Here is a 23,572-nt window from a genome sequence, read left to right on the forward strand (position 1 = left end):
ATTTAATTAAAAAAAGAGTTCATGTGGTCATGGTCTCTCTTCACAGCAATAACTGGTACTAAGACAAAGAGCAATAAACGTAACTGAGCTGACTACATACATACGCCACCACAACTGGTGTTCAGTGCTGAGAATCAACCACAGGACTCCACTGTTCCTAGGCATGGACGGTGCCAACTCAACCTCATTCCCACCCTATATATTTCAGCATCCAATTCAGGGGATGCTGAGGCAACAGCAGAGGTCTGTAATAGAAATTCTAACTCAAATGGCGCCTGTGGAGACATTCTATGGAGAGATTCCTGAAAGGGATCAGATCAGGACTTGGACCAGGCCCTGCTCTGGGCAGCAACAGAACACCTAATCTGCAGGACACCCCTGGAGAGCTGGAGAGCCCCTGCAGCTTGCTAGTTTCACTGCTGTGAGTGTGGGAAGTGTCTCTGCAGGGCTCTGCATGGGGCTCCTCCCATCCTGTCCTGCTGGGTGGGAATCTTGATTGTGAGCAGCTGCCCTGAACTGCAGCTTCCTCCCTGTTCTCATCCTGTGAGTGCCCAAGTCCAGCCCCAGAGACACTGCAGTTCCCTGTCCTCACCTGGTCTTTCCTGCCCTTTGGACCACACCTGCCCTGCAAGGAGAAACCCAGCCAGGAGCTCAGGGACAAGAGGAGCCATGGGGAGGGCTTTCTTTCCCTCAGGGGCAGCTTTCCAGAGAGTCGGGATATTTTAGGGTGATTGTGACATGAGGCTGAACAAGTGACATGACAAGTTATGTAGCACTGAGAAAATGTCCCAAGCTCCAGGAAGGCAGAGCCGACCTATGGCTACCTCTAGTTGTAGAAACTCAGATACTTACGTGGCGGCACACCATTGGCTGATGGTTCTGTAGTTTCTCTTTCGTGGATCCAGTCCTCAACACCTTAACTTTCATTTCTCTGCTGGCTCACCAGCAGTCAGACATAGTAACAGAATCCTCAGGTCATTTACTCTGGCCTCCATTTGCTCCTCTCCACAAATTCAGGAACTCATGATTGGTGTCTGAAGGTGTGAGACCAAATCTAGAGGGAAGAATTTGGAAGAACTTAAAAGAAAACCCTCTTTGTTCTGGTGAGTACAATTTAAAGCTGAGAAGGGGCTGGGAAAGAGGGACTGTAGCTTCCTGCTGAGTGCTCAGGGGGGTGAGGAACCAGGTTAGGGAGTGTCCTTGTGAAAGACCAGCTTCAATATCCAGAGAGGTCCAGGTATTTCTTCAGATGAAGTTCACTCTCTTCTCTCCTAATCTTTAATTATGGGTTGCACCAAGAATTCTCTGTCGCCAGACAGAATGTTGTCCATGTGTTTTTTTTTCCCCAACCCCAACTGTTATAGGAAAGCCGCAGTGGCATCACAAAGTCTCCGTGTAATAGTGTATTTACTGATGGTTCTATGGGTTCATTCCCTTTGCTTCTGTCTCTGCTATTAGAATCCCAATCTTTCTGGGGCCTCTTATACATTTACTGGTACTATGAAACAGTCTTGAGTCTGTAGGGAATCGCTAATGTTACTTAAAAGTCATTCTATTTCCCTGCCTTTCCCATGGTCCATGTCTGGCGTGCCTAGATGAAATTCAGCCCACACCAGTAATTTCAGCAACACAGAAAGCTGATGTAGTAAGGTCCAAAGTCTAAGATCTGCAGGGGACCTGAAGAGTTCATGTCTGAAGAAAAAAGGGAAAACATCGAGAAGATGCAGTTTATTAGGCTGCACTTTGTGGGTTGGGCTGGAACTTTTTAAGTTTGCTCTATGCCCAGGATTCAATTCCAAGGAAGGAGAAAGAGTAAGAAAGTGTGTGAGAACACTGGGAGGGCACAATTTCTAGAAGTCTCAGCTTTTCTGTTTCTTTGGGATATGATACCTTTATAAAGCCCAGGCTTTTATACTTTAAAATAAAAAATAAAATCCACGCATCCCAGGAGAGCGACTTGTGATCCACCCATCCAAGTCTGGCTGTGGGTCCCTGCAAGATCCTGGCAAGCAGGCCATGTGGCAGCAGGCAGACACATGGCAGGCGGGCAGGAGACAGAGACATGGATGGACACAACATGTGGAGTGAGATTGAAATATTTATTCAGGAGGTTATGGAGGGGAAGGGGGAAGGGGGGCAGAGAGAGAAGAGACAGAGAGAGAGAGAGAAACGGGGAGATGTGCCCAACCCCAAGAGAGGACTGTAAGTGTGCGATCCAAGATGGCGGGGAGAGGTCAGGGGTCACCAGAAATGGGCGTGGCTTGTCCCTTAAAGGGCCAAAAGCATAACATTCTCAGGTCTTCCTTATAATAAAAAGCAGGAGATTAAACACCACAGTTTGAAGGAATTGGGGAGGCAGATTCTCAAGATTCCTTCCGGCTTATTTGTAGGCATCGTCTTTGGGGGCGAACCTGAGAGAAGGCTGGGTGCTGGCCACATCCTGGCATAGTTGGTCTCTTTGCTTCTGACCAGTGTCTGTGACATAGAAATGTCTGGTGTCTCTTATCCTGTTTAAGATATTGGCAGGACAAAGAACAAAGTTAAATTAAGGGAAAAAAATCTAGGACCAGGGAATTGAGGGGTATGTATCTGACCTGTTTATGGTTGATTTTTTAATTCGGCTCCCTGGAACTTACAAGAACTCCTTGGGTTTGTGAAAACAGAAGTTTTAGACATATAATGACTGTGGCATATTTTTGTACAATGAAAAGTATTTTTTATTTGGTGAGGTAACCTGGCAAAACCTCTCAGCTATCAAACTGTCAGAGATCTTTGAGAAGGATAAGATTTTACTTGAGTTACTGATTAAAAAATGACAGAGAACTTATTTGGTTGGCACCTAGAGCTACTCTTTTTTGGATCCTCCGTGGTCGCTGATGGTTGCACTTGACCTTTGCTGTTTAGCGCAGGGCCTGTCAGGCTCCAGAAGACCCTGTGGGCTAAGAAATCTGTAGGAAGACAGGCCTGCCTTGACCTGAGCAGCTAGGCTGTCGATTCCAGAGATTCCGTCCACGTCTGGAGATCTTTGGTTTAGGTGAAAGGCAGTTTGGCCCAATGGTCAGCGCTCAGCAGTCGAAGCAAACTGTCGATGAATGTTCCTCTGCAACTGCAGATGGATGTTGTTCTGTGTCCATTTGTCTTCTGTCTTCTTGGAGGAAACAGAGTGCTGCTGCTAGGAGCCAACCTGCCTTTTATTATGAAAAGTTTTTTAGTAATTAAATATTTAAATATCACATTTCCCCAATCTCTGAGCAACTGAGGGCTGTTTATATTAGGTATAGCTGCAGTATAGAATCTGTCTGGAAGGTTGGGTCTGAGCTTGACTGTACTAGCTCTTAACAGGTAAGATTTACACTCGTAAAAAGGCAGAAGGAAGAAAAAAACCTGTTTGTAATATAAGGTTGATGACAGAACTGAAAATAGTAGAGAACAGCTTAATATAAGGCATTTTTTAAGAGACTTAAAATACATACCAGCTTAAAATATAAGACTTATGATTTTGTAGTCTGAAATGAGATGTAATGACTAATTATTATACACAGAAAGAGTGAACAGGAATTGGGCAACGTTCATGCTTTTGATGCACCATGCCACAGCTGGAATTGAAAAGCCGGCTGGAATTTTTTAAAAGCCGGGGGGGGGGGGCCACTTGCCATGGGCAGTTGCAATCCAGAGTCAGAATCGTGAAAACCTGTGGAACAGTGGCATCCAAGGCCTATATCGGAACGTCTTCCAGAGAAATATAAGCAGGATGCAAATCGGCCACTCTGAGCAGCGTTTAGGATGACAGGAGAAGAGAAAAAGGAAAGAGAAGAAATGGAAAAAGGATAAAGAAGCTGAGGAACCCCGGGTCCCCTGTCAAAGGCACTGCACAGGAAGTGTGCTGTGCTAACGCGTGGGGGACCGACCCCCGGGATCAGTCCAAACACGATTCTGATAAAGGAAAGCAACCATAGCAGAATGGGGAGACTCACCGATTAAAGCCGGGAAGCCGGTGGTGGGAGTGGAAAGAGAACCTGGTTCAGGTTCCTGACCCTGGGATGAATTTCAGGCAGGAGCGCCTATCCGAGTCGCAGACAGCACCAATTTTATACTTAAAATAAAATCCACGTGTCCTGAGAGAATGGCTTGCAATCTGCCCGTCTGAGACTCGATGTGGGTCCCTGCAAGATCCCGGCAAGCGGGCCATGTGGCGGCAGGCAGACACATGGCAGGTGGGCAGGAGACAAAAACGTAGATGGATACAACATGTAGAGTGAGATTGAAATATTTATTCAGGGGGTTATGGAGGGGAAAGGGAAAGGGTAGGGGGGAGAGAGAGAGAGAAACAGGGAGACGCGCGCATCCCCAAAAGTGTGCGATCCAAGATGATGGGGAGAGGTCAGGGGTCGCCAGAAATGGGTGTGGCTTGCCCCTTAAAGGGCCAAAAACATAACACAGGCTAACGTCATGTAACTGCCCTGTTCCACCCTCCCCAGACACTGGGGTTACAGGTGAACACTGCAGCCCCAGGATTTTTCTACCTTTCCAGGGACAGCGCAGCTCCTGACTGATTTTAATGCTATAAAGACTGGAAGGTGTCTGCTGTTGGGAAGATTTTCAGTGCCACGAAAGGACAGTGAATCCAGCTCCACCCAAGCTAATGCAGACAGCAGAGGACAAGGGCCAGGCCCTCTGTGTCCACGCTGACTTGGAGGACTGTCATGAGCCCATCCTCTTTCCCTTTGCCCTCCCCTGCCCTTCATCAGTTGTGGAGCCCTCCCGCCTGATCTTAGGCATCGATCGTCTTTACTGCCATATGTTATGGGATATTACAGTGCACACATTTGAGTCCTCCAGGTTGTAAACTTGCCAGCATCTAGTGAGTACACATTAAGTTGTTCCAGATAATGCTACTTTGTAAATAAGTCCTGGGACAATTATATTTGCCCAGCCTATTTGGAAAAGCAGCATTTCTCCTGTGACATCATTGTTAGGATTTTTGTGCTGATCAGAGTGCATGGGATGCTGCAAAGGTCACACCACCTAAGGGACCTTGCACAAGAGATTTCTTGGGTTTGGGGTGCAAATGTCTGCCTCTGAGATGGAATAGAAAACAACAAGCAGTAAAGGAGAGGGCTTTGTAAAGGGCATGTGACTGGTGGCAGCAATAGAAATGTGTCGTATTTGCCTACTGGCAATGATGCATTCACTGGTCATGGCGCCTTCACTGGCCATGGCGCCTTCACTGGCGATGAGTCTCTGATGGCTGCTTTGGGAGCACCTGGTTCATGAATGTCAGTGGTTCTTAGTTTTCTAACAATCAATACTTTGACATTTCATCTTTTTTTTTTTTGAGACAGATTTTCTCTGTGTAATAGTCCTAGCTATCCTGGCATGCGCTCTGTAGACCAGGCTGGCCTCAAACTCAGAGATCCACCTGCCTCTGCCTCCCCAGTGATGGGATTAAAGGCATGCACTACCACCATGCAGCGAAGTTTCATCATTCTTAAAGAAACAGTTTTACTCTGAACTCGAAAGAAACAAGTTCTCTCTTGTTGTTTGAATTGAACAAACCTAGTTGTTATTCCTTAGTATAGCTTTTTTAAAAGATTAACTTTGTTATGAACTGTATATTTGTGTGTCTGCCTGTGTGTATATACTTATGTAGGGAAGGCTGTGGTGGTCAGATGTGCTGCCTTAAGATGGAGCTACAGAGATTTGTGAACCGCCTTCCTAGTGGCAGGAACTGAACTTGGATCCTCAGGTTCATGTTGGGGTTAAGCCCCACTAAAGCTCTCAGGATTCAGAAGGATCGCTATAGCAGGTGAAAACCTAAGAAGGTCTAAGGGTAAATGAAACAAATTAGCTAGATTAATCTTTTTACCCTGTCCCATTTATTCTTTCTATGCTCTCTTCAACGCTCTCTTGATGTTTCCTTTTCAATGTTCCTCACTGTTCTGCCCATCCTACAAGGTTTCTATACCCACATGGACAGTTAATAATTTTATGGTAAATAGCAATGATAACAAGTATGTATTTCTTAGGACTAACAAGATGAATAAAAGACTGACAAGGTAGGTGCCCTATGTCTCAGAAGGCGCATGACTGTGAAGCTTCCCAGCAGAGCAAATACCAGGAGGATTAGGATGCAGGTTGACCTCCTGGGCTAAGCATCAGGGTGCTGTATCTGCTGGCACCCAGGTGAGAAGGAATTTCTTTCTCTGGGGCTGTTTAGCAGCCCAAGCTTTTTTCCTGTATTAGGAATAAAGGTACAAACAGTTAATTTCCTAGATTAAGACCTAAGTATCAAATGAAAGGTGAACTTAAGTACAGAATATTAATAACTTCTTAGAGTAGAGCAGAGGTCAGGAGATTACACCTTCCTGAGTCTGCTGTTAGAGAAGTCAGGGCCACTCAGGCCTGTTTATCAGTAAGGGCAGACCTCTTGTCTCTCTGCTCAGTGCCTCCTGCTCAGGGCTCCTTTCTTGTCAGTAGGTCCTGTCTAGCTTTATGTAGATCTGACCATTAGAACAAAAGTTTGGCTGATTGAATGTATTCACACCAGGGCCCCATAGTGTGGGAAAAGGCATACAGTTGCCAGTACACAAAAAGTCAGGTTTAAAGAGTGATTTATATACTGCTGGCATATTCTTGGGTGAATCCCATTATGGAAGGGAGAAATGTCATGATTTCACAAGATTTCTACAGTCGACAGTGTCTGTCCAAAGCACAAGTATTCCCGAAGCTTTGCAAATCGGGTTCCCCATACATTGTGCACTTGTGGGTTGTCTATGAATCTGTCAGCTGTGCATTCGCTGTATGACACTTGTGGCTCATATCATGTGTCCAGCTTTGTTTTGTATCATCTTGACACAGAGCATAGCCATCAGATAGGAAGGACCCTAACTGAGAAATTTCCTCCATAAAATCAGAAAGTACCCAAGTCTGTGAAGTTTTTCTTAATTAGCAATTGATGGGAGAAGGCCATCTCATTGTAGGTGGTACCATCCTTGGGCTGGTGGTCCTGGGTTCCATAAGAAAGCAGGCTGAGTAGGTGATGAGAAACAAATCAGTTTTCAGCACCTCCCTATGGCTTCTGCATCAGCTCCAGCCTCTGGCTCATACTTTGCTTAACTTCCTGTCCTGAATTCTTTCCATGATGAACAGTGACATGGGACACTTTCCTCCCCGAGTTGCTTTGGTCATGGTGTTTCCTCATAGTGACGGTAACACTGACTAGGACACTGAAAGCATGGTAACCACTGAGCCCTCTCTCCAGCCCTCAGAGGTGAGAGCATTTTATTAATGCATTTATTTATGTTGTTTTAATGCAATTTTATGCTTATGGGTGACCTGGATATAGGCATGTACACCACTTCAATACTTGGTGCTCACAGTTACCAGAAGAGGGTGTCAGATATGCTGGAATTGGAGTTATAGACACTGGTGAATCGCCTTCTGGGTGCTGAGAACAGAAGCAAAGTCCTCTGGAAGAACAACCAGTTCTCTAAACTCATGAAACAAGATGACACAAAACAAAGCTGGACACATGATATGAGCCACAAGTGTCACACAGCGAATGCACAGCTGACAGATTCATAGACAACCCACAAGTGTACAACGTATGGGGAGCCCGATTTGCAAAGCTTCGGGAATACTTGTGCTTTGGACAGACACTGTCGATTCTGTAGAAATCTTGTGAAATCATGACATTTCTCCCTTCCATACTGGGATTCATCCCAGAATATGCCAGCGGTGTATAAATCACTCTTTAAACCTGACGTTTCATGTCTGACTAGCCCTTCGTACTGACATTTTAACAGTATTCAAATCCATGAATAAATGTGTTCTTACATGTGTTAGGAAATATCTTAGGACGAGCCTCTCCACTGGCACAAAGAATTCAAATCAAACCAGATTAGACTGAATTAAAAATGCCCACATTTAATAAATGTAGCACTCTCGGTTGGCTGGGAGCATGGCGAAGGCGTGGGGGTGGACAGGGAACAGAGGGAGAGCACATGCAAAACCCAAACCATGAGTCCTTCTCCAGGTGGCTGCCTAAATGCCCTGCAAGAGCAGTCCTGACCCTCCCCAGGGAGGGGTCACTGCTTGGCAGGCTGGAAGTGGGAGTCCAGACCAATGCAACTCCCAGGCCAGGGGCTGGGGTGACACTCCCAACTTAATATTACAACACGTGACTGTAACAACTTTGATTCTTTCAATATTCTTATAATTTTCATGCGCAGATATTACATCTTGCAATAATTAATTTTCCTAATCATTCATTCATTTTTTTAAATTTGATACTCTCATGAATATAACTGTTCTTATTCTTTCCTTTATTAAATTTATTGGCTTTTATTTTTATTTTGTGGGCAAGCGTGACTGCCAGCATGTGTATCTCTGCACCATAAGGATGCAATGCCCTCAAAGGACAGATGAGGGTGTCAAATCCAATGGAACTGAAGTTTCAAGCTCTTGTGAGCAGCCATATGCAGTGTGGGAATGGAGTCAGGGAGTACTTCTATCCACTTAGCCCTCCTCCATCCCATTCCTTATGTTTCAAATGTAACACTGTTTTCCTATAAAGCCACAAGTACCTTGAACTTGCCATTCCCTGTCATCAGCCTCACAAAAAGCTGGGTTGAGAGGCCTGTATCACCAGGCCCAGCTTCTTAATCTCCTTTTTGGCTCCTCACTATTTGTGACTTTTCTATACTAGATATTGCATCTTACTTCTTTATTGATATGAATTTTACCTGTAAAGCAATTTCTTTTATATGCCTTTTAGGACTTACCTATTTGTTTGTTTGCTTGTTTCAGTCTTTTTGAATTGGTGGTACATGCCCAGCTGTTTTGAAGAGACGTGGCAGCAATAAGCATTGTTGTTTTATGCATGACTTTAAAGAAAAGTCGTTCCATTGCCCTAGACTTCTATGAGATTAGCAGGGAGCTTTTCATGTATGACTTTAAGGAAATTTATGTCTATACCCAAACATTTTTAGGATTTTTATTCCTGAAACAATGGTGTGTGTTATCAAATACTTTCATGCACAGGATGGGAAGAGTTCCTTATCGTTCATTTGCTGATGAGGGGTGGGTTATCCATTGGCTTTGTCTGCTGAACTAATAATACATATTGTGTGGGGGGGGAGATCTGTTGACTTGAAGCATAATTTTTATGTGCTCTTAAGCTCAGTTTGCTAGCATTTTACTGCAATACATACCTGGAGTTTCCCATCAATGTCCTTGCAAATTTTTAGGGTCAAAATCTCAGCATTAATAGACAGAAGATTCTTCAGAAATGATAGTGCTTGGGGACATAATTCCACACACCTGATTTTCTGGCTATCGGTACTGTCCTGGCTATCATCACTTTTCTTTGTGTAGCTCTATGGTGTACAACAGGGACCTCTGAACGACTCCAAAGGGATGGTTTTCATCCCCTTTCAGTGTATTGAAGACAAAATGAGCCTCATAACGGCAACCTGAATACATAAAGTGCAGAGCTTAGCTTCACTATGTGTGCAAACACACACATCATCTATTAAATGGCAATAAGAAAAATCGTTGCTTATGTGCATCAGGAGATGGACTGTGTACACTCCAGGTCAGCACCAGGCTCTCTGGTAAGAGACTGGTAAGGAGAGGATCAGAGGAACGCACTGACTGGTGCTGATGAAGGAGGAAGTACAGCAGGGGAGAAGTGAGTAGTTTGATACTTGTAACACTGAAGATGTGATTTTGTCCTGAGAAAGAAAGGGAAGGACAGAATGTAGGTTATACAAAGTCGTTGGAAGGAAATACATTTTTCCTGCTCTTCAGTGAAAGGAAATAACAATACTATTTCTGAAATTTGTCGTTTTGGATGAAATATAGCATAGGACTGGAAAGAATGACAACATATTCCTTTGCCATGCCACTGAACTTCTCTCTATATTTCTTTCCTTTGTTCTTTTCTCTTATCATCCAGGACATTCATTGATCTCTTCACGGTTCAGTGTTGAGTTTCCCTTTCTCACTTGTCCCCTTCTCATCATCCCAGTCACTCAGGTACCCAAGCAGAAGTGTCAGGAGTACAGACAGACAGACTCAGCATCACAACAACAATGACCTCATCAGTCCTGGGGATGATCAAGGAGGAGGTGACCTGTCCTATCTGTCTGGACCTCATGGTGGAGCCTGTGAGTGCAGATTGTGGTCACAGCTTCTGCAGAGCCTGCATCACACTGAACTATGAGTCCAGCAAAATCAAAGAAGGAGAAGGCATCTGCCCTATGTGCCAAGTTAGTTATGTGTTTGGGAATCTGAGGCCTAATTGGCACATGGCCAACATAGTGGAGAGGCTCAAGGGGTTCAAGACCAGCTCAGAGGAGGAGCAGAAGGTGGATGTCTGTGCACAACATGGAGAGAAACTCCAGCTCTTCTGTGAGAAGGACATGGTGGCCATCTGCTGGCTTTGTGAGAGATCTCAGGAGCACCGTGGTCACCAAACAGCTCTCATTGAAGAGGTGGCCAATAAGTACAAGGTAAGAAGTGGGAGGGTGTGGGACACAGAGCAGCAGACAGTAACAGATGGGAAAGGATTCACTTGGTGTGACAGGTCAATTACCTGGACATCATAGACTCTGGGTTTGTTACATCATTCCATCTTTTCCTATCTTTAGAGTCCTAAAAGGACATGATGGTTTATTCCTCTTAATTGTATAAGAATCAACCTGGAGTACAAATATTAAGATGGAAAAATATGATTTGGAACTGTCCCTGAAAAGTTGAGTTGATGAAGGGAAAAAAAATCCAAGAACAGAACAGCTACTAATTTATTCCATAATTATCTTCTTACATTGTTTATGTCAGATTCATTCACACTATCTAAAAACCAGTCCCATGACTTCCAACCCTGGGACTAGTAAATGAATGACGTGCAACAGTCAAGAGAATGTGCATGTGGCAGTTGAAACATCTGGGAAAAGAGGAAAGAATTCCATAGTGAGATGCACAGAGGCAGGTTCTGTGTGGGGACTTTGCTTTCTGTTGGTTGTTTGTGAGTGCACATGTAAACTCATGGAGTCTGTTGCAGCATGCACAGAGCCTGCTAGGGTCTGCACCATATAGGATTCTAGAGCTGGGAGAAGTGGGCCCATGACCCACCCCTAACCCAGAAGCAATCTCCAGCTGATAGCTACTTGTAAATGAAAAGTTACTTTTCTCCAAGGAAGTCTCACTGGGGAAACAAACTACTTACTTGTAAGTATAGGTCCTGTGCCCAGCAGTAGATAGATGACCAACACAGAATAACTGGAATCCATATTTGGAGGTTCTTTCTCTCATAATGTTAAGTCAGGGCTTTTTTTTCCTACTTTACTCGCAGTTTGCATTTATATTAAGACTTGGCGTTTTTATGGGATTCCCGTCTGTTGGAAACCTGTGTGTCTCTGCGTCTATATGCATTTCTTGTGCTGTTTATTTCACTCTTTTTCTGTTTTGTTTTTTTTTGCCGCATTCCAGTGTACTTGTTTTTTAATTTCTCTCATTGTATTTTTTTTATTCTGATATTATTTCTAAGATGCCTGTTTGTTTTGTAACAAGAGACAGAAATGGTGTGGATCTGAATGGAAGAGAAAATGGAGAGGAAGTGGGAGGAGAAGGGGCAGGGGAATCTGTAATCATAATATGTTGTATGAAAAAACGTCTATTTTCAGTGAGAGAAGATAATCTTAACTGCAAAAATAAAAAACAATTTAAAAGAAAAGAAATGGAGACCCGGAGAGACAACTCAGTAATTAAGGGCGCTGGCTGTATTTTCAGAGGACCTGAGTTCAATTCCCAACATGCACAGAGCACCTCATGTCTGTTTGTAACAGATCCAGAGGATCCTCCACCTTCACACAGATATACAGGCAAACACCAATGCACATGAAATTAAAAACAAAATAGAAAAGGAAATTTTAACACCCGATTCTGTGTTACCCCCTCAGTAGAGTTCGCATGCCACTGTACAATATGCAAACCGGGCAAGGGCCTGGAGATTGAGAGAACACACAAGAGACCTGGGGCATTCCAAAGGAGATCAGTCAAATGCCATTTATTCAACTTTGGGGAAATCCTTAAATACCTTGCTGCTGCCCAAGGATTTCCCCCCAGGCAGGTGGGAAATTATCATACCAAAGATGAAACAATGCCCTACAGCTAATCACCAGGCAGGGCAGAGGGAGCACAGGAACAAACAGAATATTTTAGCTGGCTGACCAGAAACTGTCCTCAAGATGCTCCCAAGGAGCAGGGGCAGATGTGGGCTCTACAGGAAATAAAAGTCAGAAGGATGTGTATGTGGACAGTGTGGAGGGGCATGACAGGTCCCAAAACTCTGGGGGCTGAGGCAGGGGGCTCTCTGAATTTGAGGGTATACCGGTCTACACAGGAAATCCAGCCCAGCCAGGCTACAGAGGAGAAACCAATTTCTAAAAAAAAGGAAATTCATGTGATGTTTGTTTATGTTTCTGTGAAAGATCAGGAAACCAATACAATTATCCCAGTTCTCTAATGCCAGAAACAAAATAAAGGTTTAGACTTGGTGGGATGATTTCTGTATCTCTGTATGGGACTTGTGTGTGTATAAATTTGTGTGTATAAATGCACTTAATTTATATACTTTATTGCATAAATAATGGCACAAGATATTAAAAAGAGAACAGTATTAGACCTTCTGTCTTTCCAGAAGCATCTCTTGGCCTTTGACTAGGAGCAGCTGTCCTACTCAGCACACAGCTTGACTCTGCTACAATTCCTCTCCCACAGGGGATGCTCCAGGCTGCCCTGGAGATGCAGATGGCTAATGAGAAAAGATGTGACCAGTGGGAAGATGACCTTCAAAAGGAGAGAACTTCCTGGGAGGCAAGTGGGGACCCTACCTCCTAAGGGAGTTAGCCTGATGCCTGGGAGGGACCTGGACAAGAAGCTCCCTGGCTCTTCATTCCCTGGAGGCTGATGGGGACAAGAGGCCTTGATTAGTCCTCTCTGCCTGTTCCCTTGGAGCTGGGGCTGCACAGAGAGGGCATCACAGCTGAGCCTGGCTGTGTGAGTAGCTGAACCCATGGCAGGGGCCTGGTGAGAATGGCACTGAGTCCTGGGGCTCCTCCTGTGGTGCTTTCTGGAACTCTGACCATTGGGAAAAAGCTTGGGAACAGTCACAGCTCTATTCTTGGGGTTAGCTTCTCTCAGGGATTCAGAGGCAGAATGAGGAGTATTGAAAGTAGCTGTGTGAAAACTGAGTCACATCCAGGTACCCACTTTGACTCAGGTGGCCTTGACAAAGGTGACCTAAGATCTTTGTTTTGGAATGTCATGAACAGACACTGCAATGAGGCAGATGCTTCCCTAAGACTGCCTTCCCTTCCCAAGCTCAGTTCCTGCAAAAACTCCCCATCACAACAGTGGTTTTCTGTCTTCCAGCCCCATTAGGATAGTCTAATTTCGTCTCCGTTGTTTTTAATCCCTGAAGAACCAAATACAGAGGGATATAGAAAACGTTCAGAAGGAGTTTAAAGGACTGCGGGAATTCCTGGACTCCAAGGAGAAGAATGAGGTGGAGGAGCTGGTGCTAGAGAAGGAAGACACTATGAACACCCTGGCAGTGTCTCAAACTGAGCTGGAGAAGCAGAGGGAGTCAGTGAGAGACCTCATCTCAGATCTGGAGCATCGGTTGGAGTGCTCAGCCATGGAGATGCTGCAGGTAAGACTGCATGCAGAAGGAGCCAACATCTGAGAGTCAGGACACCTAAAAGCCTTTTCCCTCCCTCTGTGCTGCTGTGATCTCCCTTGTGAGGACAGTAGGGATCTCTGCACCCTCCCTGAAGTATTTACTGCATCAGTTTCAGAGGCTGGGGAATCACTGCAAGCGTAGAAGGCAAGAAGAAATTGCATGTTTTAGTTTATCAGGTACAGTACAAAATCTGAACCTTGAGGAGAAGATCTGTTGCATCATGGGTAGTTCTCACCCTGTTGTAATGCTGAGCATGTGGGAAGCATATTCAACCTTCAAGCTAGTCACTTCACCTATACTTGAAACTAGTAGACCTGTGTCTCCCCACAGATGATTGGGACTTTCACCCATATTCCCTCTGATTCCTGGGAGAGGAAGGGTGGGGCTCAGTGATAGTGACTGTTTTTAGAACCAAAATTAACCTATAATCCCCACCTGCCCATGGACCAAGTAACCTTCTGGGATTCTAGGAGAGGCAGATCTTAGAAACTAACAACAAAGCCTTATGGGCAAGTATGGTGGCCTGTGAGTTTTGTCCTTTATAAGCTCTGCCAACAAGTGTCTCCATACACACACCTGGAAAGTCTTCCAGGTGATGGCTCTGGCCATATTTCATCTTGGTCAGTATTTAATATTTTTAATAAAAGCTTGCGTAAATTCAGCCAAAATGGTGGAACTGTTTTTTTCTGGTGAATTTTAGGATTAACACTGTAAATCATCCATGATCTCAGAGAGGTTTCCCTCCCCTTGTCTTCGTGTTGCAGGGATAAAAGGTGTCTTCTTTATACTTACAGGTATAAAGTTTGTATTATATTTTATCTCCATCGTATTTTTAAATAATTTAAACCAAAGCCGTATTTTTGTGATGAATATCTCTGTGGGAATTTGGTTCTTTCATCTGAATTAGCAATCTTACAGACCTTGGTAGTTCTAGGAATTCTTCTTACTCCTTTAATTTATTGGTCTCTATTGTATTGATTTAATTATTATTGAGAATACCTATATTAGATAGAATTATACATATTTGGCTAAACCAATCTAGTTCACATAGATACTAACTACAGCCACTAAACTCTACAAGTCTGAAATTGTATCTCTTCACCAAAGAATCTGCAAACCTTTCTCTGTCCCCAGCCCCTGATGACCCAAATTCTAATCTATACTTTGTGAAACCAAGTTTTGCATGTGACACATATGAAATAATATCACTTAGTGTTGTTTTTCCTGTGCCCAGCAGATTTAGTATAACATAAATTTTCTGAGTTCAGCCACATTACCACAAATGACAATACTTGCTTTGAATGGTTCATAATTTAATATATGTTTATCATATCATTTTTTATCTATTCAATTGTTGATTGGTTCTCCAGTTGACTCTGTTTTGTTTATGATGCTAATGACTCAATGAACATGAGTGCTAGATGCCTTTATGAGGACAAGTTTGAACATCAGAATTTATCTATAATTAGCATTAGTTCTCTCCCAGAATTCTTTTCACTATGGGATCTACCTTTGTTGGTTTATATAAACTAAATATATATAAACTAAATATATATATAAATTTTATATATATAAAATGTTATATAAACTAAAGCCATGTGTAGCCAAGCATCTACTGACTATGTTCCAAGGACTTGAGAACTTCTCACATACAAAAAAAAAAATATGAGAAGCACACAATAATGAAAAAAAATATATAAGCTTCCTAACCTACAGCCAGGTGTGCTGACTTACTCCTTTAATCCCAGTAGATGGAATACAAATGAAGCTAAGAACCTTCAAAGACAGCCTAGTCTATATAGTGAGTTCCATGCCAGCAGGGTTACATTGTGAAAGCCACAATTGGCCAAGGTGGAGAGAGGAAGAGACTACAGAATGTCCAGCTATAAATGGAATATATATGCTCTACCTCTAACTTAAAGAGCTAGGGATTATTTCAGAAGAAGGGGCAGACGAGGGATAGGAGCCAGAGGTGATGAAGGTCTACCAGAAAAACAGTATCGTCTGGACACAGCTTAGCAGCGGCACATATGAAAGGGAATTGGTTGTGATACCAAGCCAAAGTCCTGTGCAGGCCTAAACCACACCAAATTCCACTGTGGAACGTGGTCTTTCTTAGGAAGTTCAACCACACCCAGGAGCTACTGGCAATTGTCACCTGCTGGGATAAATCAGGTCACATTTCTCAAAGTATGTAAATTTTGGTAAATATACCAATATCCAGTGGAACCCAAGCATGCAGCAAATGCTTAGATACTGTTAGGTCTCAAATCTAGAACAAATGGCTGACGGAGGTGCCTACTTAACATACTAAAGTGGACCTGGTGGGTCAGGTTCTTATGCCCAAGTTTCTGGTTCCCACATGAATTCAGAGCCGGGTTTCCGATACAAATTACAAGGAGGTTTTTAATAATATTCAAACTTAAGTTTGGACCAACACCTTTCCAGCACCCAGAGCATGGTAGGTGCAAAGAGTGTGGCAAGGAGCTCTGGGAGGGTAGAGCTTTTAAAGGGGCAACACTGTAATTGGGGGAGTGCATGTCCTGTAGTCTTGGGAGTAGATAGGAGGGAATAGGGTAAGGTTGTTTCTGAAACCATGGTTCAGTTTTTGGTCGAGAAAACCTAACAAAGAGCCATTAATAACTGACAAGATGTCTTCAAGGACAGGCTACCTCCCAAGAACATCTGGACCTTGTTAAATTTTATGACTCTGCCCCTTATCTTCTTGATTGGCCATTTTTAGGGCATCTGTTCAAATATCTGCTATGGCAGCACATTTCTGGATCTGACATCTCCCACCCCCCAGCTCATTATAGAACTTAAGATGAAGCCCTTTCTTTAAAATGGAGTTTGTAAAGTCAGATCCTCAAAAGGTCTTGATATCTGACCTCAATAATGACATATAAAAGAGCCAAATTAATACTGGAAAGCAGGAAAAGAGTATTTATTAATGTGGCTCCTTTTGGGAGATGGACCAGATTAAAAAAAAAAAACCAACAACAACAACAACTCTGTCCGTCTTCAGTTTCCCTCAGTGAAATCAAAGTTTAAATAAAGAGCCAAGGATGTGGACATCTGAGTAGTCCAGGTCAAGGTGTGGTCCTGTCCATCAGTCTGCCGTCATTATGTGGGTTACAGTCTCATACTTTAAGGTGGTCTGACAAGTAGTTAGAACTGCTCGAAGTCTTGTTAGGGGTACAGCTGTCCCTCAGGCTGGAGTTCTTTTTCTTCTCCCAGTGTGAGATTCCTGGAAAAATTCTCATTTCTTTGTTGTCTTTGTTACAGCAGTTTGTCAGATTGAGAGACACATAGATTAAGATTGCTGTCTTTTCCTTCCAGGACTGTTTCACAAAGCGAAGAAACGGAGAAGGAGGGATATGTCTAGTTGGTTTTACTTCTCAGACAATCTAAGCATCTGGTTCTTGTGGCTTCTCCATTACTAACATATTGAATTGTGTCTAGGTGACTCAAATAATTTAGGAATCAGCTTCTCATATTGTTAGTTGTAAGTAAGGTGATGATGAGCTGACATGAAGCATGGATAGAGTCACGTGTTTATGTGTTTGTTTCTATGCACGGCAAATCCTATGTAAGCTTTCAAACGACTCATTATTCATCTTTGTTCTTCAAAACCTTGCAGTATGGGACAGAAAATAGTCTCTTAGTTTGCATGTATAATAATGTTTACCTGTATAATAATAATGAATCGTGCATCGTAATTACATCATGTGATGGAGAATGGTGGGTGAAAGATTTGATTCCCTTTGACTTTGTCTCTGCACCCAGTGAGAGAGTGTGACCAGGATTTGAAAGAACACGCAGAACATGTTATTGACTGTGTTTTCTCCATTCTCTCTAGGGTGTGAATAGTGTCCTAACAAGGTATGTGTGGGCTGACATGGAAGAATAGCCCTGTTATGTGGTGAGAATGATTTAGTGTCTGACTAGAATAAATCTCTCATGGGTTTGGGGAAATTAAGACAGTGTTATCTGAAGTTCCGATGAGAAGAAGGAGGAGGTGGAGAAAGGCAGCCTCTGACTGTTTTTGTAACTACTGGGGACAGAGTTGATTCTCTTTTAAGGGTCTGGGTAATGGGGAGTCAAAGAGTTAGGCTCAGCAGTGGGAAGAGGCAAATGGAGCCACAGGAGCTTTCAGACTCCTTGTGTTTCCATCTTTCTGTCCGTGCTCTGTGCTTGTGTCTGGCTCTGTCTGCAGCTCACCGGTACTTGATTAGTAGATTCATCCTAGATAGGGTATGTCTTCCTTGTCTGCAGTGCTCACAGAATTATATACTGGGAAAAAAATCATGTGGATCTGTGTATTTCTCATGGAAATAGAAGAGATCCTGAGTTCCTTTGTGGTTGAACTTAGATTTTTCAGAAACAGACTTGAATCACTGGGTACAATATTTGGCCAGGGTAAAGCCCCTGCTCCATGTGACCCACATATTTAGAAGAACTTGAAAAGCTGTACTCTTGTATGTAAAGTAACACGAGGATGTCAACATCAGGTCATTCGGAACTTGTGGGTCTCATCTTATTAATTTGGTGTTCCTATCGCCTTTGCCAAATTTTGTCCTTGTACCAAAAGAACTTGAATAATCAGGAGAATCAGATGCTGGCCAATAGGGTCCATATTGATAACAGGGTTTGAATTCTTGGCTTCCCCAGGAGCAACTTCTGTGCTCCAGACTATCTTGAAAACCATATCTCCAGCATATCTTGAAAACCAACATTTTTTTTTTTATTTTGAGAAAGGATTACTCTGTGTAACCCTGAATGTCCTGGAACTCACTCTGTAGACCAGGCTAGCCTCAAACTCAGAGTTCCTCCTGAATCTGTTTCCTATGTGCAAGGATTAAAGGCATGTGGCACCATGTCTGGCCCACACATTACCTTTTAGGTACCTTAGTTTGGTTTGTTTTAAAGTAACTAATTCATCATTTTTTTAAGAGTTCTGGGTTGGGGGTAGTGCAGGAGCAAATTATTTAACTGTACAAGTGAGGAGCTAAGGCTTCCCAACGTCACATGCTACTAAGCAGGAGGGGTCATGAGTGTGTCTCTCACGTCTGCAGGGTTAGTATCTACCCTCTCCCTGCTCAGATTCTCATCAGAGCTCCAGGACCTCTATGGTTAGAATGATAGGGAGTGGTAGGGAGTCCGTGGTGGTCAGAAGTCACACTGTCTGAGATGTGGAAGTCAATCTTTTGGTTCTAGGAGTCAGAACTTAAGACTGAAACAGCCCAAAATGGTCCCGACTAAACAGAGAAAGATCTTCCAAGCTCCGGATCTGAAAGGCGTGCTGCAAGTGTTTCAAGGTGAGAGCAGCTATGTTCTGTGGTTACCTGGGGGACTCTAGGGGTGGCTGGGGCTGCACTCTCTGGATAGAGAGTGATGTCTCTGATCATGGGTACAGAATCTGAGAAGAGCAGAAAGTGTGTCCCAGTGATAGCATCATATTTAATGGACATCATCATTCATCCCGTCCTACATCACAGTTTCCAGACCTTCCCCACTCTGCAGAGCACATTGACTTTAATGTTCTGATTCCCTTGCTTGCATTTAATGCTGTGCATTTTAATCATTTCAGGGCTTCTGGATGCCCAGCGCCACTGGGGTAAGGAGAAATAACACCATCAGCCTCTCTCATCTTAATGTCTTTCAGAGTTTATTTCTCTCCTAATACTTACGTTTTATGTTACTGCTCACAATATGCAGAACAATCTGCCTCTATTTGACTTTAAAAATGGCTCTTCCAAATTCCCTCTCACTTTCTTCTCAAACATTTGCTACTTAAATCACAAATAAGGCAGTACCTTGTTTCTCATGTGACTCTTAATTTATATGTCTCATTTTTCTGCAGTTCATGTGACCCTGCCTCAATGCAACAATAAAAACATTGTCATTAACATGGACAAAAGACAAATACAACATAGAAGTGGTTATAGACGAAATTTGGAAGTTTCTGAGTCCTATGATTTAGGTGTCCTAGGGTATCCAGCTATCCACTCAGGGAAACATTACTGGGAAGTAGACGTGTCTGGATGTGATGCCTGGCTCCTGGGAATAAATGATGGAAGATGTGCTCAACCCCAGCTTCCTTCAATGACTCAACAGGGCTTCAAAGACAAATATAATTCTGATGTTAACCAAGATGTAAATTATCAGCCTGAATATAACTTTGGATATGAATACAAATATGACTTTGGTGATAAACATATATATGCAGATTATCAACCTAAATATGAAGTTGAATATTATCCTGGTGATAAACAATTTTTTAATTATCAGCTTGAAAGTGCCTTTGACTGTAAATACAAACAAGATTTTGGGGACAAACAATATGTGAATTATCAAACTAAACATGAAGTTATATATGATCCTAATGATGGACAGCATGTAAATTATCAGCCCAAATGTGGCTACTGGGTTATTGGGATGAGGAACAGGTCTGTATATAATGCCTTTGAAGAGTGTTCCGTCACCCACAATGCCAGTGTCTTGCTCCTCTCTCTCACTTGTCCTCCCACTCGTGTTGGAGTTTTCCTGGACCGTGAAGCTTGCACTCTCTCATTTTATGATGTTTCCAACCATGGAGCTCTCATGTATAGATTCTGTGAACCGAACTTCCCTGATGCCGTTTATCCATATTTTAATCCTATGACGTGTTCAAAGCCATTGACAGTCTGTGGGCCGCCCTCCTAAGCCCTCAGCCATGTCTGCACAGTGTCCCCATGTCTGATGTATCTATATGTCTGAGCTCTGTGGGGTCATTTTAACTTTTTCTACTTTTGTCTTCCCTTGTCAGTGACCTTCACTTCTAAATACAAACCAGTATTGGTTCTTTTCCTTGATTCAGTTGCTTGTCTGTTTGCAAGGTTATACTAATTTATCTCTTCCCAGATTCCCAGAAACAATGACTGTTTCCTCACAAGGTGAGGTAAGACCTCTGCTAACCTGAACTTCCTGTTTTGTGGTGCCACAGATGGAAGCCAGACCCTTGTGCATGCTGAGAAGGTGCTCTGCCCCTGAGCCACTTGTCTCAGCTCTGCCAAGTCTCCACAACCCCATTCCTCTGTCACTGACAGAAGAAGACAGAAAGTTCTTCTCGAGCTTGTCTATTACTTTTGAAAATATATATCAGAGTGTCTAGCCTAGGAATGAGCTCTTAGTGGTACATCAGTTTAACCACTATGCTATGCCTCATCAAAACCTAAGAAGGAAATACCTCCAACGACACCCACTAAGACTTTTGTGTTCTGAGAACCTTCCTCTGCTCCATTTCTGCCATTCCCCATAGCAGTGTAGCCCTGAATGACGTCCTCAAAGGCCTATGCTTTTTTCATTTTTGCAGTTTTGATATCAAACATGTTCCTATACTCTAGGTTGGTGTAAAAAAGCAAATGTGGGGTCTGTTATCAGGCCCCGAGGGTAAAAGCAAGGCTGCTCACAGGGTTCAGTCACTCTAACCCACCTGTGAAGGGGCACCAACTCCTACAGCTTGTCCTCTGCCTCCTACACGTGGCAGTATACACAAATGCAAAATGGATTATGTGAGTATTAAAAAGGGAATAAATTCACTGAGAATAAAGCATCTTCTTCACAATCACTAAATGGTTGTATATTAGTTTAGGGTCAAAGATGCTGTACTGGGTTTCGATGCTGCAAGGGGGAATTGGATAGGGCTGAGGGTGGCTAATATTAGATTTTCCTAATATTTGAATTTGCTAATTAGGTCCTGAGTAGTGTCATTAAGTCTACTCCAATATGTTGTAGATATATATAAATTTTTGGGTTTTGAGAAATTTCACAATCAAACATGTCAGTTGGGTGTGACTCTTGCCCACAATCTCTGAGAGATTTATCATAGGAATTGGACCTTCAACCTGACTTGGGTTGGAAAACCTGGATCCACTTCATAGGGACAAAAGGTCATATCATTTTAAAAGCCAGCAATTCTTTTCCTCCCTGCCAGAAAGCTTGCAGCAACACACGTTATTTTGCTAGCTGTCTCTCAGCTGATAAACTAAGGGACCTGCCACCTCTGCTGCTGGAACATTCCTGTTCCCTCCCTGCACTTCCACCTAGGAAGGCACTCTTTCGTATTTGAACTGATAACCCCTTCTTGCCCTCAATCCAACCTGTGTATGCAAAGTAATGCTTTTTGCGTACCCCTTTCTCTTCATGCTATATACAAACCAGCCCACTACCCCAACAAACAACTTCCCGGATGCAGACTTCCTAGTCTTCCAATACACTAGCCTCTGTTCTTCCCTGGATCCTAGACCACTGGTGCTCCCTGGAGTCTTGGGCCTAGGGGAATAGATAGCAACAGTTTTTCACATCTGTTTCTTGAGAGAATGAGTGTTATTGTACTATTTAGTTCCTATCAAGTATGTAAATCCTATGATTTCCGTTTTACAGTGAAGGTGATAACAGTGATGCCAATGAACTTACCTTGTGCTGTGTTGTGAAACAAACGTCAACAATAGTTCTAGGAACTTTCCTCATGGAAACTGTATCCAATGTGTTGTCTGTTTGGTCTCCTTGCTGTGACTGTAATGAAGAATTGCTGAGATTGAGTACCAGAGCCTGGCATGATGGTTTGGATGCAGGCCCAGCACTCAGGAGGCAGAGACAGGTGACTGTGCATCTGAGCCAGGCTCAGTTACAGAGGAAGACCCTGCTCTTCTTAGTTTTCCTTTTAAAGAGGAATGTGCCAGATTTTGGATGAGGTAGTTGATTCACGGTGACACTCTAAGGGATTACTGAGCAATAAGGAGTTTATTTGGAGTCAGATTGATTGCCTTAAGTAGGCAGAAGGACAGAGAGGGCACACCATGGTGTTTCCAGGAGAGTTCAGGACCTGGCACCAGGAAAGACTGAATGGAGGGATATCTGGAGAATATCTCGGTCCCTGTGACAGAGACACTTTCTAATACTTTTTAGGGTGAAGGTGGGGTTACATTCACAATTGAAGTCTATAGCCAGACTCTCTGATGTCCAGGCTTGAGACAGGACAGACATGTGATGAAAGACTGGATCCTCTATCATGAAAACTCATTTAGGTTAGGGTGGCACCAGCAAGGCAGCTCTTGGGGACTCATTTTGAGTGGAGCTGCATCGTGTCTCTATGTGTGACAGCAGAGAGGCAGTTACAGGGCGGCATGTGGATCAGAGATTCTAGTACTACATGCTGGCAGAGTATGCATCAGCCCACGCAAAACATTGCCATACTGGGTTCTTCAGATTAAAATACCTGTACTTTAAAATTCCAGGTGATTTTACTCTTATCAAACTATGAATTCTTTCAAGAAAAATATATTCTACTTTCAAAGCTCTCCAATGTCCTTTTCGTGTATTATTTCTTCCATAATTGTTTCATGGGAAGCCTTCCCTGTGGTGAAATAAACGCCAGTGTGTACTGACACAGTTAGACTCACACACATTGCAGCACCGCTCAGCAGCGTGGTCAGTGCTGTGCTCTCCTGGCCGCCTTCATTCTTGTCACTGAGGTTCGAGGCTGGTGGCAGACCTGACCACAAAGTCAAATCTTTGCACAGAGTTGGAATGAAATTGTGGCTGCAGAGAAATTTCACAAAGAGGTAGATGGCTGGCTGAGCATTTTCTAATTTTGATTCCCAAGAAGGCCTTAGGAGGAAACAGGGGAGTCACTGGTTCAAAGCTGTAAAAGACAAAGATGGTGACTCATCCCTCTAACATCTGTACTAGCTAGATTGAGGGAGGATAATGCCAGCAGCTGGAGACCACCCTGAACACGAGCGAGCTCCAACCCAGTCTGGGATGTCCAGTCTCAAAAACAAA

The 23,572-nt window shown here is 43.4% G+C and overlaps 1 protein-coding gene across 1 annotated transcript; it reads left to right on the top strand.

The window, feature by feature from the left end:
- The first annotated feature begins 628 nt into the window (after positions 1-628).
- Positions 629-23,088, top strand: LOC148121551 (tripartite motif-containing protein 30A-like). The gene is made up of 8 exons (XM_087908616.1): positions 629-1,103; positions 10,031-10,514; positions 12,784-12,879; positions 13,487-13,717; positions 17,607-17,629; positions 18,965-19,065; positions 19,338-19,364; positions 19,611-23,088. Exons 2-8 carry the CDS (start codon positions 10,095-10,097, stop codon positions 20,450-20,452), a joined length of 1,740 nt encoding a protein of 579 aa, XP_087764742.1. The 5' UTR covers positions 629-1,103; positions 10,031-10,094; the 3' UTR covers positions 20,453-23,088.
- The last annotated feature ends 484 nt before the right edge of the window (positions 23,089-23,572 follow it).

Source organism: Myodes glareolus, chromosome 7 (genome assembly GCF_982192425.1).
Source record: "Myodes glareolus chromosome 7, mMyoGla1.1, whole genome shotgun sequence".
Lineage (NCBI taxonomy): Eukaryota > Metazoa > Chordata > Mammalia > Rodentia > Cricetidae > Myodes > Myodes glareolus.